The 17,515-nt window shown below is 36.4% G+C and overlaps 2 protein-coding genes across 4 annotated transcripts in view; one reads left to right on the forward strand and one right to left on the reverse strand.

Moving 5' to 3' along the window:
* LOC117565231 (protein teashirt) overlaps positions 1–6,741 on the reverse strand; it is a 199,603-nt gene extending 192,862 nt beyond the window's left edge. Inside the window, exon 1 of the mRNA XM_052002843.1 lies at positions 6,732–6,741. The gene's annotated coding sequence lies outside the window, so the exon portion shown is untranslated. The remainder of the gene's footprint in view (positions 1–6,731) is intronic.
* Positions 1–17,515, forward strand: part of LOC117565913 (cytohesin-1) — a 43,067-nt gene that overhangs the window by 18,721 nt on the left and 6,831 nt on the right. For 2 of the 3 annotated variants that reach the window (XM_034245281.2, XM_034245282.2), the window contains one exon: positions 15,696–15,825. In XM_034245281.2, the coding sequence (XP_034101172.1) occupies positions 15,696–15,825 (130 nt within the window). Of the gene's footprint in view, positions 1–10,618; positions 11,956–15,695; positions 15,826–17,515 lie in introns of all 3 variants that reach the window. The other variant, XM_034245280.2, reaches the window with a different exon arrangement.

The following is a 17,515-nucleotide window of genomic DNA, read 5'->3' on the forward strand; positions in this document are numbered from 1 at the left end:
TACTTGCACGAGTTCAATTTCCCACACACTGCGGTCTGACTGCTCTCTGGCTATATAGCAATATATCATGTATCTGCAACCACTTTATCGATATACTTAGCACTTAACTAAATAAATAGATCAATTGCCGCCTCGTCTCATTCCAGCTGCGAATGAATAGCGCAAATTGTGCTCAATTCAATTCAATAATATGTATTCAAATATGAAACAGACATTCAGCAATGATTTAAGCAATAATTATACCAACCACAATGCATCTTTTGTTGCGCAGTTTGTACCCTAGATTTATTATTGAAAATTGCAAAAGCTATTTCATTGAAATGTGATGGAAGATCTTTTATTTCTTTTATGAGAACAATATTTAGATCACTTAAATGTATGTATAATATGAGAAGCAAAGACAATACTCTTCAAATACAATTTAAGTAATTCTTTGCTAAACCTTTAACAATCTTAAAAAACTGCTAAACTGTTCTCTGTAATATTTTAGTTATTTTTTAAAAGTGCAAAAGTTTTCCATTGAAATGAAAAAGCAGAACTTTAACTTTTACTTAAATGTAAAATGTGTGAAGTAAAGAAAATATTCTTGAAATACAATTTAAGTAAATCTTTGCTATATCTTCAACAAATCCTAAAAAACTGCCAAACTTTTCTCTATATAATTTTAGTTATTGTTTAAAATTAACAAAATCTTTTTCACTGAAATGTGATGGCAGAACTTTTCTTTTATGAGAAATATATTTAATTTACTTTAATCTAAAATGTAAGAAGTAAAGAAAATACTCTTCAAATAAAATTTTAGTAAATCTTTGCTATATCTTCTATCTTAAAATACAATGTGAGTAAATCTTTGCTATATCTTCAACAATCGTAAACAACTTTTAACTATTCGCAGTAACATTTTCGTTATTCAATGAGTATCTCAGTGTCGTCGTTTCATTTGCCAACTTAATTATACATTTTTGGCACATTGTATTACGAAAGTGTTTTTATTTTATTTTTTGGTTGCCGGCAGTTCGTTACATATTTTGTTTATTTTTTTCTTTTTTATATTTCTTTTTGGCTCGCTGAATTTCTCCGCCGTTTAGCCGTTTCTCTTTTTTTGGCTGCCTTTTTGGCTGTCAATAAAATGAAAATAAATAATTAAATGCGCCAAAAGCAAAAGCAAAACACAAAAAGCACAAACATTGTGTGGAAAAATCAAAAGAAAGAAAATAGAAAAGATTTATGTTTATTAATTAACTCAAAAGAGTGAAATTTGGTTTGTGAACTTGTCGTGTTCTTGGACCAAAATCAAATGACAATTTCTAAATGCTAAATGCTATTCAAGTTAAGTTCTTCTGGTATTTGTTTTTGGTCTGTGTCTGTGGTTAATAATGTGATTATTATTATTAATTGAGTTAGCGTCGACATTGGAATGTGTTGTGACTCATCCCAAGTGAATACAGAGAGAAAAGCAGAGAAGACAGAAGAGAGAAAGATTCGTCGTTCAATGGCCTTGAGTATTTTGGCAACAACATTGAATACACTCGAAAACAGAATGAAGGCGAGAATTGCATTCAAATAGCTTTTAATTGTGAATAGAATCGATTAACAATCGAACACTGAAAGTTTTTTGGATTTTCCACAACCAAATTTTGTTGTTGTTATCACTTGTAATCGCAGCAAACTTAATTGAACTTTCACATTTACGTACGTCAACATTATCAATCAATATCATCATTATCTATCAGTCGATGGATGATAAGATACGTATATTTATAGATATGGTTGTGTTTTTTTTTTTGGTAGACAATTCGAAGCCAGAGAAATGCCCAACAACATCATGTATAAATATGGAAATAATTCGTAGAAACTGGTGGAAAATTGGAAAATGTGTCGTTTGACACACTAAATGAGTTTTTCAATCCGAAACACATGTCGGAAGCGTGTAACCAAAAATAAAAACCAGGCAAAGCAATTCACACGTCGTGTAGCGAGGAGGGGAAAATGCAGCAGGAAAAACTAGAAAAGTAGAGAGACAAAGGCAAGGCATAGATACAAAAATTGTATCTGCGACGCAATTGGAAACAACTTAAAAGTGCATTGCAGTTATTAACACCGCGCCCAAGAAGTTGAGATCCGACTGCGCTCGCTGACAGCTATTTTCAAGGACTACACACAATTCACTTTCCATATGCGACCAGAAAATAGAGACACAAGACAAAGACAGAGACAGTGAAACAGTTTGGGTTCAGTTTTTGTGTGTGTGTGTGTATTTTGCCAAAGCAACCATAAAATGCTCAAATTTATAAACAAGAAGACGACAACGATAAAAAAAAAAACATAAGCAAAAGATGCGCGTGTCTGACGACCCAGCCAAAAACACATTTAGGAAGCAACAGACAACCACGACGCCGACGACAGACAATCAGTCAGACAAAAGAACGCCAAAAAAAATTGTACACAGATAGAGAAAGAGAACTCAACTGAAAGAAAAAGTGCAAAATAGTCAGGGAGCCACAAAAAAGCCAGTGCGGATATCTTTTGCGTGTTCAAATCACGTCGCAGACAAGGCACGTCTGGCAACCCGGGCTATCCGGGCAACTGGGCAACTTGCAACCAGGCGGGGCAAGTGGCAAAATACCAAATTCACATCCAGACTCTGGAGAAGACATTTAAATGCACTCGCCACATATTCATTTATTGTTTGTTGTATGTGTTGCAGACGCATTTGGCATTTGTCCTTTGCCTTTGCCCTCTTTTTTTTTTGCTTTCTTTGTCTTTCGAATTCAAAATGGAAAGTGTTCTACTAGCTATGTGGCATAAAGATAAAGGAGGTGTGTAGCTTGCATTCCTCACGATGTTGAGAATTTATTGCTTAAGCTATGTTAAAAATGTGTGGAGAATAACGTTAATGAATATCTATTGACTGGAGTCTAGAAACTTTTACAATCACTATTGGCAAGGTTACTTTTAACGAATGTGGCTTGAAGTCGCAGTATATACTATATCTTTACCATAATACTATATATTTGCTTGCTATACTAAAAAATGTTTATAGCTTGGCATCAATTTAGTATTTTTTTAGTATTTATTTTTCAAGCAATGATTCTTTGGCAAATATTTGACTTATTTTTTTAAGTTATTTCTAACTAATGTCTTCGAACAATCGCTAATATGAATCTGTGTTTGCTCTGCTACAAAATCTTCATAGCTTGGCACAAATTTAGTATTTTTTTGTATTTATTTTTGAATTAAACTTTGGAAGTTATTTTTAGCTAATATCGTCGAATAATCGCTACTAACAATCTTAGTTGGGTCTACTGAACATTTTTTATGAATACTAAAAAATACTAAATATGTGACTTGGTATATTTTCTTATTAACGAACCTTGGGTGAATCTTTTAATTCAAGTTGTATTTTTAATACACTTTTGTACCGAATCTTTTGGTTAGTCTGACTTGGAACTAAATTCAACCTTTTATTTCTAAGTTTCAAGTAGTTATAAAATATAGTCTTCTAATGCAGTTTAACTTATATTGTAAGCTACCCTCGCTGCCGTTTGCTTCAAACCTCAGAGCTGACTTTATGTGCCGGATTCTGTGTGTGTGTGTGTTTATCTTATGGATTTTGGTATTCATTGTACTTCTGTGCGAGTGTCAACGACTTGTTAATGTTGCACACTTGCTTTGCTGCCAGCTGCGTCCTCTCTAAAGCGACGTGCGATATACATAACATATATACTAAATAAATAATATATGTACTTACATATCTGAGAAAAACATCCGCTTGCCTTTCGCAATGCGCGTCGCGTCCGTTCGTCGCATTTTATCAGCGAAACCAAAATTCAAAGCAACTCGGCTTTGAGCTAATCAGCTGAAATTCTGAAAAGAAAGGAAACTACGAGCTCTTTAAAAAACCCAAAAGAATAAAATATACCCGCAGCTTCTTAGAAGCAATCATAATACAACGTGCTTTTGGCAGTTTCGCTTTATTAAAACTGGTTTCACAACCTTTTGCAGCATTCGGCATTGTTTTGGTTATTTTGATTATGTTAAACATTATTCGTCACCCTTTTTGGCCTCAACCTGTTTGCGCTGAGTTTTTATTGATTATAATACACCAATTTGTTCATTTTTGACGCTCCAATTGCAGAGGCCACAAAAAAACACGACACACACGATGGATGACAAAGGTCAAGAGCTCGTTTTACAAATTAGTTTTTCAATTTCTTAATTAGTTTTCCCCGTCCCCGAATGGCATTCCATTCAAAAGTTTTTTTCATTTCGAATTGCAAATTTGATGTGACAACAAAAATCGAAGAAAACACATTTTACCAGAGTTCAACTTTTGCTAAAATGTTGCACTCACTTTGACTAGTTGCTAATTAGAATGTCAGAAAAGTTTCGAATGCTGGTTGAAAATTACATATGTAATTAATTTCAGTTCATCTGCAGTGAATTGAAAAGCATTGATTCATATTCAACTATGCAGAAAAAAACGACTCAACTCGTATCCAGTCAATCAATCAGTCAATTTCAGTCTATCAATTTAGCAAATTGAATTCGAAATGTGTTCTCCCAGCTGATGTGTGTTACCTTGACCCAACACACATCAAGACAGCATCAAAGTCAAATGTTGAAAGTATAAAGAAATGGCATTGATCTCAAAGGCAGTCAGTTACAATTGATGGCAGAAGCTACAAATGTATCTAGATACATTTATAACTCGAGAGTCCAGTGCACCTGTTGCTCCCTCAATGACGAACAGCGGCGCCATAAAAACTTACGCATGAGGCAAGTTGTGAGTATCTGATAGATAGTTGTGTTTGTGTATTTTGCTGTTTAATATGCAAAACGCGTCAAACTAGCATTTTATTAGTATACAATAGGAAATTCCACAGCAAAATGTGTATACAATTTATACTCAATAGCCGCTTTTTGTTCTAAGCTACAGATAAAATGTGTGTGTGCCTTGTTATACCCATTACTCTTAGGGTAGAAGGGTATTATAACTTTGTGCCTCTATGAAATGTAAATACTATATTAACTATAGGTTTTATGATTTCTTGATTGCGATTAAATAGAAATTGGAAAAGTTATTTAAGAAATTCTTTTATATAGGCAAAAACGGCTTATTGCCTCATATTTTAGTTGCTTAGACTGACTATCTGGTATATTTTGCAGTTTATGGTATATTTTGTAGTACTATATTAATATACCAAATATAGAATTTGGTATATTTGTATTAAAAACCTTGATATATTTTGAAATTAATACCAATACCATATACATATACTGAATATGTGATTTCGGTAGATTTTTAGTATTTTGTGGTATGTTAATTTGGTATATTTTTAAATCAATATCAGTATTATATTAATATACCATATATATCCGTTGATAGATTTGTAGTATTTTTAAGGTATATTAATTAATTCGCAATATTTTGAAATTAATACTAATACCATATAAATATACTGAATGTGTGATTTCTGTATATTTTTAGTATTTTATGGTATGTCAATTCGGTATATTTTTAACTCAATCAATATTATATTAATATACCAAATACACTAGTTGGTATATTTGTAGTATTTTTTTAGGTATATTTTCAAATTTTCAACCGCATTGCTTTGCTTTAATTTGAAATGGGTAATAGGTATCTCATAGTCGACCTCTACTGTAGCTTTCTTACTTGTTTTGTGTGTTTTTCTCTTTCACTCGCTTGCTCAGTGTAATTACATTGGGAAAATATTCGTGCTGGAGCAACAAAATTGTTTGCTAAGCGGCATTTCTAATGAGCTGTGGGAAATGCCCGCCAAAAAAAGTTGAGTAGAGCAGCAAAGATATTCACAATTATTTCGACGGAAATTGGTCAGCCGAAGAATAGCTAAAAGATACACAGAGAGAGACACAGAGATAGAGATAGAGGCGACAGGTACTCGTCGCTTTTGTCTTTCTGGAGCCCAGAACAAAAGGCATTTAATTAAAAACACATTTAAATAGACATTCTGGCGGCGACTCTCTGCTTTTCTCGTTAATGTTGCCATTGTTTTGTTTGTTGTCGCCTTTTTTCTACCAAAGTGGGCCAACGAACTTGTGTATTTTAATGGTTCAGTAAGCAAAACGCGTAGTCAACACAGAACAACACATGTTCTAGCCCATAATTAATACAATTTGCACAGTTTTTGGTTCTATTTTTATACCCCGCAAAATTCTATTAAAACTTTCATTTGTGAAGCAGCGACAAATTTTGTATATTAATGCAGAAATTGGAAGCTGACTTTAACTAGAATCGAATGTCTAACGAAAGTAGCTAACAAATGATTGACAGCTTTTGACATAAATATTAAAGATTTCTTTAGTCAAGGAGAAAGTTTTTCCACTAAGAAAACATGAAATATGTTTTTGGGCATTTCTTGTTTTTAGTTTTTTGTTTTTTTGGCAATGCCAATTTCAAATCGAACATTAAAATAGCTTCTGCTCATTTCGTTTTAACTATTTACTTAATATAGCAGTGATGAATTTTTGTTTTATGTTGTTTTTGCTAATGGCCGAAACTTGTTTGAGTTTATTTACTTTTTTGCCCTGCAACAAATTGAAAGCAAAACAAAATAAGCATGTGACGCTTTAAGCATAAACTTTTCGGCCATATGTGGAATTTGTTGCCACTTTTAGTTGCGTCATTTTTCTAAAAACAAGAAAGATGCAAATTTATCGTGTCTTTTGTTTTAGTTTGGAAAATGTAAATTTTTGGGCATTTTATGGAAAATAGCAAATACAAACAAAATTATAATACAAAAAAAAGAAAAGAATGCTGAGGAAGAAAATGGCATGCGGTTATTTGGGTTGGAAATTAGCTGACTGTCTGGCAAAGTTGGATAAATAAATAAATAGCAGCCCAGTTTTGTTGTTGGGGATGCTGGCCGTCTAATGAGCAATATCCATAAGCGTGCGAGTATATATGGTTGAGATACAACGGCAGCCAGAGCTATAGATACAGATACAAATATGTTTGTAGATGACGCAATGTGTGGCGACCTCCCTGACTGACAGCAGCTGGTCCTTCGCTAAGCCATTTGTTTACCATGTAAAAATATGATATTTGGTCAACGTTTTTATATATGCATTAGAGCAGAAATTGCGAAAGCCGTTTTCTAGCTTGATTTATGACATGAGCGTAGAAAATGATGATGACTAGGAGGGAAATAATGCAAGGGAAATGTTTTAAAGGCAAAGTAAAAACAAAAAAGCTACAGTTGCGTGTGGTAGTATTAATTTCAAAATATATCAAATTAATATACTGTTCACATACTAAAAATATACCAACAACTGCATTTAGTATATTAATATACTGAATTAATATACCTTAAAATACTAAAAGAATATACCAAAAGCTATATTCGGTATATTAATACAGTACTTGCATTCATTTCAAAAGATACCAAAGGAATACACCATAAAATACTAACAATATACCAAAAGCTATATTTAGTATATTGATATAGTACTGGTATTCATTTCAAAAGATACCAAAGGAATACACCATGAAATACTAAAAATATACCAAAAATGATATTCTTTCTGGTATATTTACCAGAGTGCAAAATATACCAGATTCTCTGATAAAGCAACTAAGGCCCTTAGTAAAGTATTTCTTAAATAACTTTTACAATTTGTATCTTCTCGATACAAAGTTATAAAGCTATAAACACATTCTCTTTTCTTCAATGAGATTGTAATTGAATCACTTTGCAAGTGTAATGAATCTAATTGCATTGTGTGCATCAATGAGCTGCTGCTATTTCCGCTTCAATCACTCGCATAGCGACCTCTCTTCATTCAGTTGAAAGTGCTTAAAAGCAAAGAAGAGACTGCGAGTTCTTTTTAAGGCGCTTACAATTTATGTTGAGAAATAAAAGTGAAAAGATGCGCTTAGCTCAGTTAAAGTGTGTTTGGCATATTTCCACGCAATCAATAGAGGAAAATGAGCGACAAGAAAAAGCATTTTTCACACTTTCCCGCAGCGACTTCTAGCGAGCATTGACCGAGCTCGCATTGAGATACTTTTGTTGTTAGTTGGCAGAGACAAAAGATGAAGGAACAAAACAAAGCTTGCGTTTAATTGCATTCCGCGCTGACGAAAGTGAAAGTCGTCTCTTTACAAGGATACGAAATCCCAGAACTTGTAAGCTTCCAGACAGTATCTTTGTTTATGTGTCTGATTGCCTAATTGGATTCCAAGCGGGGGCAGTGAGGGGTTAAGCAGTAGAGTGTTAACCCATGGGCGTTGGCCGAGAGCACACTCGAAACACACTCGTTGTCGTTGTTGTTGTCGTTGTTGCCACACTTGCAGTTTACAGATTAAAATGTCAAGATAAATTGCACCTAACAAGAGCCACGCCCGCCCGCTTCCCCGCCTTTCTTTCGCTCTCAGCTACTGTCTGACAGACGAAATGCTTTTCTTTCTCTGCTCTTTTTTTGTTGGCCATTCATCATGGTTGGAACAAAAGTTTGAACACACAGAAACCAAAGCGAGAAGCGTTTTACATGCCGCATTAGTTTGGCATAGCCAAAGCGCATTTCCTGCCCACACTCACTCACAGACACAGATTCACTTACACTTATGAGTACACTCTCACGCACACACTCGTAGACATTTTCTCAGGTAGCTGAGAATGCGGCTTTGGCCTTTTGTTTAGCAGCACTTGAGGCTGTCGTTGTTGTATCTCGTATCTAGTATCTTGTATCTGAAGCTTCTCTATGCGACCATCTCATAGTATATATAAAATTCTATTATACCTGCTTCCATATCGCTTCGTCTTGTGTCTGTGTTTATTCTACACATTTGTTTGATTGATAGTTTGTTTACAAATTTCATTTGACTCTCTTGTTAATGTCTTTGCAGCATTCACCTGAACGTCGACGTTCTTCTGTTTTTTTTCTTCTACTCTACTCTTGGTCGCGCCTTTTTAATGCATATACATTGTGTATGTATAAAGATTCTTGACGCTGCGGTTTGATTGTTCTTACTTAAGCAATCGAATCACGTTCTGCAACCAAAAGGATCTCTCTCCCTCTCTCTCTCTCTTTCTCTTTCTCTCGTTACTCGTAATTTAAAGTTGCTAATGTTATGCGTGTGGGTGTGGCACCAACTCAATTGCCCTTCGCCTTCCATCCCTTGGGACTCGCTCTTAGAATGGCACGCCAGAGAATTGAAAGAGTTTTTAGTCCCTCAAAAAAGGTAAATAGTTTAAATAAATGACTAAAGTCAAGAGACTTTCGATTGTTTAGCAACTTTAGCAGTTCATTCAAGTTGTCTTTAATAAACAACTTTGTGTTTTCCTCATTTATGTAGCGTAATTATTATTTGGCTTATTTAATAGTCACATTTCAATCATTTCTGTTTCGTGTTTGCTGCACATTTTGTCGCATTTATTTTGTTGTCACATTTCACGCTCATTTGCCGCAAATTATGATTTGAAATACGTGCAAACGCCGCACGCATAAACATAATTGAGATGGGCGACAACTCTGCTGCGCAGTGTTGCCGAACATGTCATAAATAACAATAAGCTGTGCGAAACAAAGAATGTCTGCAACATTTTTCGTCTGCCCATAGCGTAGAAGGGTATTATAACTTTGTGTTTACAGAAAATGTTGAAGTTATTTTAGAAACACTTTTGTATAGCAAAAAAGCCTCCTGCAATTGGGTCTTAATTGCTTTACAATTTGGTATATTTTGAATTTAGTACAATATCGATATACCAAGTATAGGCTTCGGTATATATTCGTATTTTTGTGGTATATTTTTGGTATATTTTTAGAGTCTAGTTTTACACCAAGAATAATCTTCGGTATATATTAATATTTTTTAGGTATAGTTTTAGAATCTGGTATATTTTGATTGTATTTTTGCGGTATACTTGTAGAATCTGGTCCTATTGCAAATGGGTAGCGGGTATTTCATAGTCGAGCATACTTGACAGTTGGTTTCTTACTTATTTTTGCATATGGATCACTGAGTTTTTTTTTAAAGGGGGACATTCATTATTTCGGTTTGTGCCACATGGCCAACAACATCGTGCCTGCAATTAGAGTTAGCCAGAGTTGTCACAGCCAGGGGCAGAGTTGCTTTATCGTGCTGACTTCCTTCCGCTACGAACAAGCAAAACCAAAAATGCAAAGAGCAAACATTGAAACAGAGCGAAGTGAAAGGAAAGGCAGCGCAATAAATCAACGCCAGGCCACAAGTTGAATGTGCGTTTCAATTTGTAGCTGTTGCCCTTAACTCCTCTCCCTCTCTCTCTCTCTGTCTTTGTCTCCCTCTCTCTCGCTTTGCCACACACTTGTGTGCTGATGTCCTGTCGTCCTGTTTGTCGGGGATTAAAGCCAGGCAACTTTCTTAACCTGTACGCCATTAGCGTAATTTGTTTTGTGTCTCACAAAAATTTGGAAAATTTTTGAGGTCGCCTGACGCCGTTTCCTGTTGTGTTCATCCTGTTGTCATCGGCAGCATAATTAGCTAATGAATTTATGCTTTTCTTGCCGCTGCGTCGCACCTTTTGTACTTGTAAATTGCTGGCAACCCTTTGTGTTGCTGGTTGCTACAATCGCGTTCTACACTTTTCAGCGCCATGAAGAAGCCAAAATAATTAGCCAGAAATCCAAGTCGTAAACGTGCAAAGAGAGAACTCGTTCAACAACAAGAGTCAAACAGAGAAAGGAAGTGAGCAATTGGATAAAGAAAAGATGACGACAACAACAACACAGACGCTGCATCAGAAGCGTCCCAGCATCAGCAACTGGTTCAGTTCGCTGCGTCGCCAGCCAAAGGCCAAGAAGGGTGCGGCAGGCTCTCTTGGGGCACGCAGCGGTGGCAGCTTTGGCAGCAAGCAGCAGTTGCAACGCAGCTGCTTCGATCTCAGCTCCACGGCGGTGGCAACAACACCTCAAAGCGGAGTTGTGGCTGGAAGTCGCAGCAGCAGCACCTTCTACATAAGTGCGCCACAGACTGAGGAGGATCGACGTCGACTGCTGGGCAGTGGAAGTGGCAGCGGGAATGGAAGTGGCAGCAACAGTAGCAGCAGCACTTTGAGCAGCGGCGTTTGTGCGCGTTGCTTTTGCAATTTGGGCGGCAGCAGCAGTTGCAAGAAGGAGAAGCCGCTGCCGGAGAAGCTGCCACCACTCATAACAACGCCAGCGACGACTCCCCTGACTGCCACGCCCCGTTCACCACGTTCGCCCTCGCTGTCACCGTTCACCAGCGTGGCCACCTACAAGATCACAGAACTGCGAGCAGAGTCGCCTCCGCCAGCGAGTCCCACTCTGAGCTCGACAACGGTCAACTGCAGCGATGTTAGCCACAAGACGCAGCTCCACAGATTGCAAAGTGAAGATGCTCGAACGCTGCTCTACAACATGCGTTCAGAGTTGACGCACACACACAAGACGACAACGACGAGCACTTTGATTGTGTCGCGACCCGTCGAACTTTTGCTCAACGAGCGAGGCGAAATTGTGGCCAAGAGACCGCCTCAAGCGCCTCGCAAAACGCGCTCCAATTCGCTGGGTTGCATGCTCGATGTGCAGGATGAACTTGAGGGGGGCATTGACAATGAGGCGCTGCAGCTGGACACAGAGAGGGAGGCGGGCAGCTCGGTGTTGAGCTCGCCGTTGACACCTGAGGCGGGTGAATTGCGGTTCATTGATGACAGCTCGAATTCGCAGAGCGAATCGGAGCGCAATTCAATCAGTCAGCAGCAGCAGCAGCAGAATAACAACAGCAACAGCATTGCCGACAACAACAACAGCAGCAAGCAGCTCAATAACAACAACAACAACAATAGCAGCAGCAGTGATTACAACAATCAACAGCTGGCGAATCTCTGCGAGAGTTGTCGAACGCTCATCGAGCGAAATCGCAACAATGCCGAGCAGAGCAATGTCGTCATACTGCGGCGACCACAGGTATGAGATTGAGTCGCCACACGGGGAGAGAAGATAGAGGAGGGGTGGACGGAGGAAGGGGAGACTGATCGAGGGGAACGAAGACAGTCATGTGTGTGTCTGTGTTATCTGATATGGGCTTTGGGAATTACTTTGTGATCTTTCTGCGAATTAACCTAATCTCTTGCCGTCTGCAATTCCCTCGCCGCTTGTGAAATACCACAGCAACAAATACAACTACAGCGAAAAAAAAGATATTTTATAGTGTTGCTTGGGGTTTTGTCATTGCGAAAGGCGTCCTCAATTGTCTCGGATTATGTACCGAGTTCCCAAGGCGACATCAAGTTATTATCTTGCTATGGAAATGGATAACAACTATTCTTTTGCCCGGGTTATTTTTAAATTTAATGAGTTATTTCATTATAATGTTGCTGTCTTATTTAGCAAATTTTGAATTTATATTTCATTATAATATTGCTGTCTTATTTTCTGTAACTAAATGAGTACTTTTCTTTTTGGAACACTGACTTTACAATCTACTAATCTACTTATCGCAACTTTAGCAAATTTTAAATTTAATGTTTCTTTAACTTAATACGCACTTCTCTCAAACTTCACAATATTTAAGCAACAATTTGATTCTCTACATTTATTTTGGTGATCGCCACTAAGATAAATTATATTTGTCTTAAGTGGAAATTCAATATTGTTTGGCATGTGCTTATCATACAACACTTTTTTAATGCAAAAAGTTACTATATAAAGGAATATCTTCTTCATGTGAATTCTGCATTTTATTTTCTGTATAGATCTAATTTTCTCAAAACTATTTTGCGTCTGTTTCTTTTCAAATATATTTGATTAGCGAATTTCTTTCTTTACAAGAACTTTTTTTGACCACTCTTTGAAGCAAAAGGTTCATTACATCATTAAACTAAAACTTGGCAGAGTATAAAATCTTTAGTATCAAAATATTGGCAAACTAAAGAATGTATCTTACGAATTGTCATTACTTTATTTGGAATTTCAATTGGATTGTATTACCTTAATAATTCATATTTTGCATATCAACTTTTCACATTAGTTTTATGACTTCCTTAATGGCACATGCTTATCATAGTTGACTTTAATACTTCTTTATTCATACCGACAAACAGAAAGTTATTTGTGTGGGGTGTGTATCTTATATTTGTATTTCAAAATAAAATGTATTTTCCTAGGCATTTAATTTAACTAATTTATTAAGCAACAAGTTACCTATATTGGTTCATATTTCTTAATTGATTTTACTCTATAATTAAATTTGTTCATAACTACATTTGTCATTGATTTTATAACTTCCTGAATGACAAATGTCTTGTTGACTTTCATTCATTATGATTTTTCTACATCCTTTTTTACTCATTCCTACAAATAAAATTATTCTTAGTTTTTATTTTAATTTTGTATTTCAAAGTTAAATATACCTTTTCTTAGACATTTTATCTAACTTATTTATTAAGCAACAAATAACCTATATTTATTTTTATTTCTTAATTGATTTTACTCTATAATTCAAATGTTTTTTCAACTACTTTTCTCATTAGTTTCATAACTTCCTATATGCCAACTACCTCGTAAAGAATTCTCGATCTAATTACTCAGAATGTTCACTTGGCAGCGTCAAACAATTCATAACTGTCGATTGCGTACAATCTGCAATCGGTTCTCTATAAGTTGCTTAATGACATTACCTAATTGTTGGCTTGTCATTTAAGTGAAACAAATGCTATTTAAAAGTATTTCTTGATGTGCGATAACCACACTGTGCAACTCTCGATTGTGTTGTGAAGTGTGATTGAATTTGCATTGCATTGAAACAGGTTTCTTGATTGATTCTCTGATTCTCTCTCTGTCTCTTTCTCGTTCCCACACCTTCGACGTCGTCGTCGTCGTCGTTTACCTGTCGTTCTCAGCGTCATCGTTCACATTGTTATCGAGTTATTTTTAAAGCTTGACGTTCATTAGCTTTGCGTCTGCCACTCGCTCGTTGGCTTTTGCTTTCTGTCTTTGCTCGCTCTATCAATAACCCCTGGAAGTTGTCCACCTGTTGCTCTTTGATCAGCCTTCGCCGTCGTCCCCTTTTGGTTAGGGTTTTATGTAATTTTCGATCATTTGGTAAATGTTTTTTCTCATAGCCAAGGGCCTCGCTTTGGCTTCTGTCTGATCATTTAACCCTACGCGGTAATTTACATAATTCAAACTCCTCACTAATTGAAAGGTTTCGTTGTGTTTTTTTGTTTTTTATGGCTTATTAATGCCCAGCGGAAGCGCATCGCGTTCCATATGCATAAAACATCTCAGAGATTCAATTCCCAAACTGTGTCTAATCAAGTTGTTTTTTTTATATCGATGACTACTTTTATTGTAGACGGAATTCGAGTTTGCTGATCGGAATTATTGATCAGCTTTTCAGACATTTCGGAATTTCAAAATGGAGCAAAAAGAAAAACAAAAAAAGCATTCGTCACGTCAACGACCCATCGAATTCTCGAAAAAGACGAATTGAGATTCTGTTTCGGAAATCTCTAAAATTAGCAAATTCTCTGGGGTCATCGCAAGGAATGAGCTCATCGCATAACTTCCAAACTTGCCAAGACGCTGACGACAAAAAAAACTTTAGCTGTTGTCAATTGTTTTTCCACAACGGTTTTAATTGGCATTCCGCACTCGATTTGCATATAGAGGCTGAGCAAATGAGTCAGAAGGTCATGCAGTAGACTTCAGAGAAGAGAGAGAAAGAGGGAAAAAGAGGAGGAGGAGGTGGAGGGGCAATGCTGTGTCTTGGGGGGCAATTGATATGTTCCGGTCTCGTGGCCATTCGCCAAGTCAAGCGTCAACTGTTTGACAAATAACTGAGAGACACTTGAGTGCAGTAAACTGTATCTCGAATGTGCTGCTACAGATACTCAGATACTTGTAGACTTCACAGATACATTTACAGCCTTGCTGCTGCTTCTCAATTAGATGTTTGACAAATTTGTCACGCCTCTTTGCTCATACGTATTGTGAGCATAATATGTATGTGATGAATACTCGCAAGACAGCGACAACGACAGCGATGTGAGCGTGACACGCTTCAAGTATCTCATGGATACTGTTAGACGTATCTGTATCTGCCTCTAAGGCGCAATTGACCCCCATGAATGGACGCGAACCGCACCGTGACAGGTACTTGTTGTTGCCGCATAATTCCATTAAATCAAATTCGCCATGAATCTCAGTGCTGCGCTTTCATTGTTCTCTCTCTCTCTCTCTCTTTCTCTCTCTTCTCTATTTTTAGCACTTGCAACGAATCACGAAAATTGTTTCAAGTGAAACAATTTCGTTTGCTCGTCCCGTTTGGCGCCAGTCGCCAATGTAAATGATTCGCACATTACACTCACTTACTTTGAATGTACTCACAACTCTGACTGACAACGACAACTTCTTGTTGAACTTTTCGTCAACAGTTTGTTTTTTTTTTTTTATTTTCGATATTTTTAGCAACAATTGTTGTGTCGCCACATTTCCGCAAATTATACGACTCTATTCCAGCTGCATTCGCTCGTTTGCTCATTTGCTCAATACCACTCAATTCGAATATGTGAATAGCATACTCGACACTCGACACTCGAGTGCGAATTGAGTTCCTGCAGCTGTGCATGCAAATATGTTTTTGTGAAAGTTGTAAACTCTTTAAATTCAATTTCCTTTCCGCTTTCGTTTTCGTTCACTTGCAGCAAATCAAAGATGAACTGTGCGAAGTTGTCTCCGAAATGGAGGCGCTCGATGTGCCCGAGGACAAGCATTCCAACAAGGATAAACAGATGTCGATTGGACGCAAAAAGTTCAACATGGATCCCAAGAAAGGTGAGTTTAGCAGCTTTGATAATATGATAAATTATATATATACTGAGGACTGACAAAATAGATTCTTCAATGACTAAAAGACATAGAGATATAATTATTTTCCACTTGGTAGTTGCTTTGGCTGACAACTTGGTATATGCAGCCGTTGGTATATTTTACGGTATATTAATTTGGTATATTTTAAAATTAAGACCGCACTGTTTTGCTTTCATTCTTACTTGTTAATAATAAGAATACAACAATTGATACTAGAAATTCGAGGTTTGAGAATTTACCTTAAATTAAATGACATCAAAAATTTCAATAATTTATCATTTACTCAACTTTATTTGTCTGTTAATATCTGTTTACGTTTTAGTACTGGTCAAAACATTTATATTCAAGCAGACATTTTATTATTCAGCTAACCTATTGAAAGATAGATGCCGATTTAAGTAACTAAACTATTGTATCTTTACTGCTTTTCACATTCAATAGACGTCTACCAACTAAAATTTAGTAATATTTTATTACCGAAATGTTTATTGGCTGAAAAACATTCAATATATCAAATCAAAGATTCTATTGGTTGCTTTTCAATATATCAAAGTAGGGATTTTATTGCTTATTCTTCATTTAAAATAAGTATTTTATTTGACTTCTCAAACATCTTGTTCTTCACTTTATTTGTCTGTAAATACACTCTCAGATTTAGTGCTATTTTATTAGCTGTAAAACAGAAGTTCACATTTGGCAGGTTCTGGGAAAGTACAGAATCTCAAGTTTATTCATAAATTAAATGGGTTATTCAGATATAAACCTCAAATATCTTGAAACACTTTGTTTAATGTGAATCCCGCTACTGATTGACATTCCAAGAAATGTGCTAAAAGTAGCTGCAGTTCTTATGAAAATAAAAGCCAAACAGATTGAGTCATTGTAAAAGTATTAAATAAGAATCATTTTGTGACTGATTTTAATCAGAGCAAAGTGTCCTTTATACGTGAGGAAATGCGCATGAAAAGTAATTTAAATGAAATTTCAATGACGACAAATTGAAATGTTGGAGACAAGGAAGTAAAATGCCAAAAAGAAAAGAGAAAGAGAAAACTGCAAGCGTGACATGGCGCCAGAGAGTGAAAATTGTCATGCAAATTTCCACTCATCACATTCATAATTGGGTGGCTTCAATGTGATGCAATGCTTGCTGTCGAGAGGGTTCAAGATAATTTCGACGTTAATTTAATAACGTAATGAGCCTGAAATGAGGTGCAGTCAGTGAAAGAGAGTTGGAGAGAGAAACAGAGAGTGGGATTCACTAGCTTAAAACGCTGACAAATTTGACAGTTCGTTGACATTTTGTAGTACGTGCTGCAGGAATCACCGCAAGAGCGTGTGCCCCAAGAGACATGAGGCAGAGTGCTCCGCAGCTCGTTTCAGTTTTAATGGAAATGTCAATGTCGCAATATACAACTGCGTGAAGGGCAGACGGACAAATAAAGAGACAGACAGACAGATCGAACAAGGCCAAGATCTTCTATGAAGAGTAGATGATTTCAAACAGATGTGAGTGAATATCAAGCAAAAGATCTACAGGGAAAACTGTCTTAGAAAAAGAGAAGAGAAGTACTTGTTAAAGTTTATTTCAATTCTTTTAAGTGGGCATAAAAAGTGAGTCTTCACTTCAAGAAGTGGACGACTTGTGCTTCAA

This window comes from Drosophila albomicans, chromosome 2L, assembly GCF_009650485.2.
Source record: "Drosophila albomicans strain 15112-1751.03 chromosome 2L, ASM965048v2, whole genome shotgun sequence".
Lineage (NCBI taxonomy): Eukaryota > Metazoa > Arthropoda > Insecta > Diptera > Drosophilidae > Drosophila > Drosophila albomicans.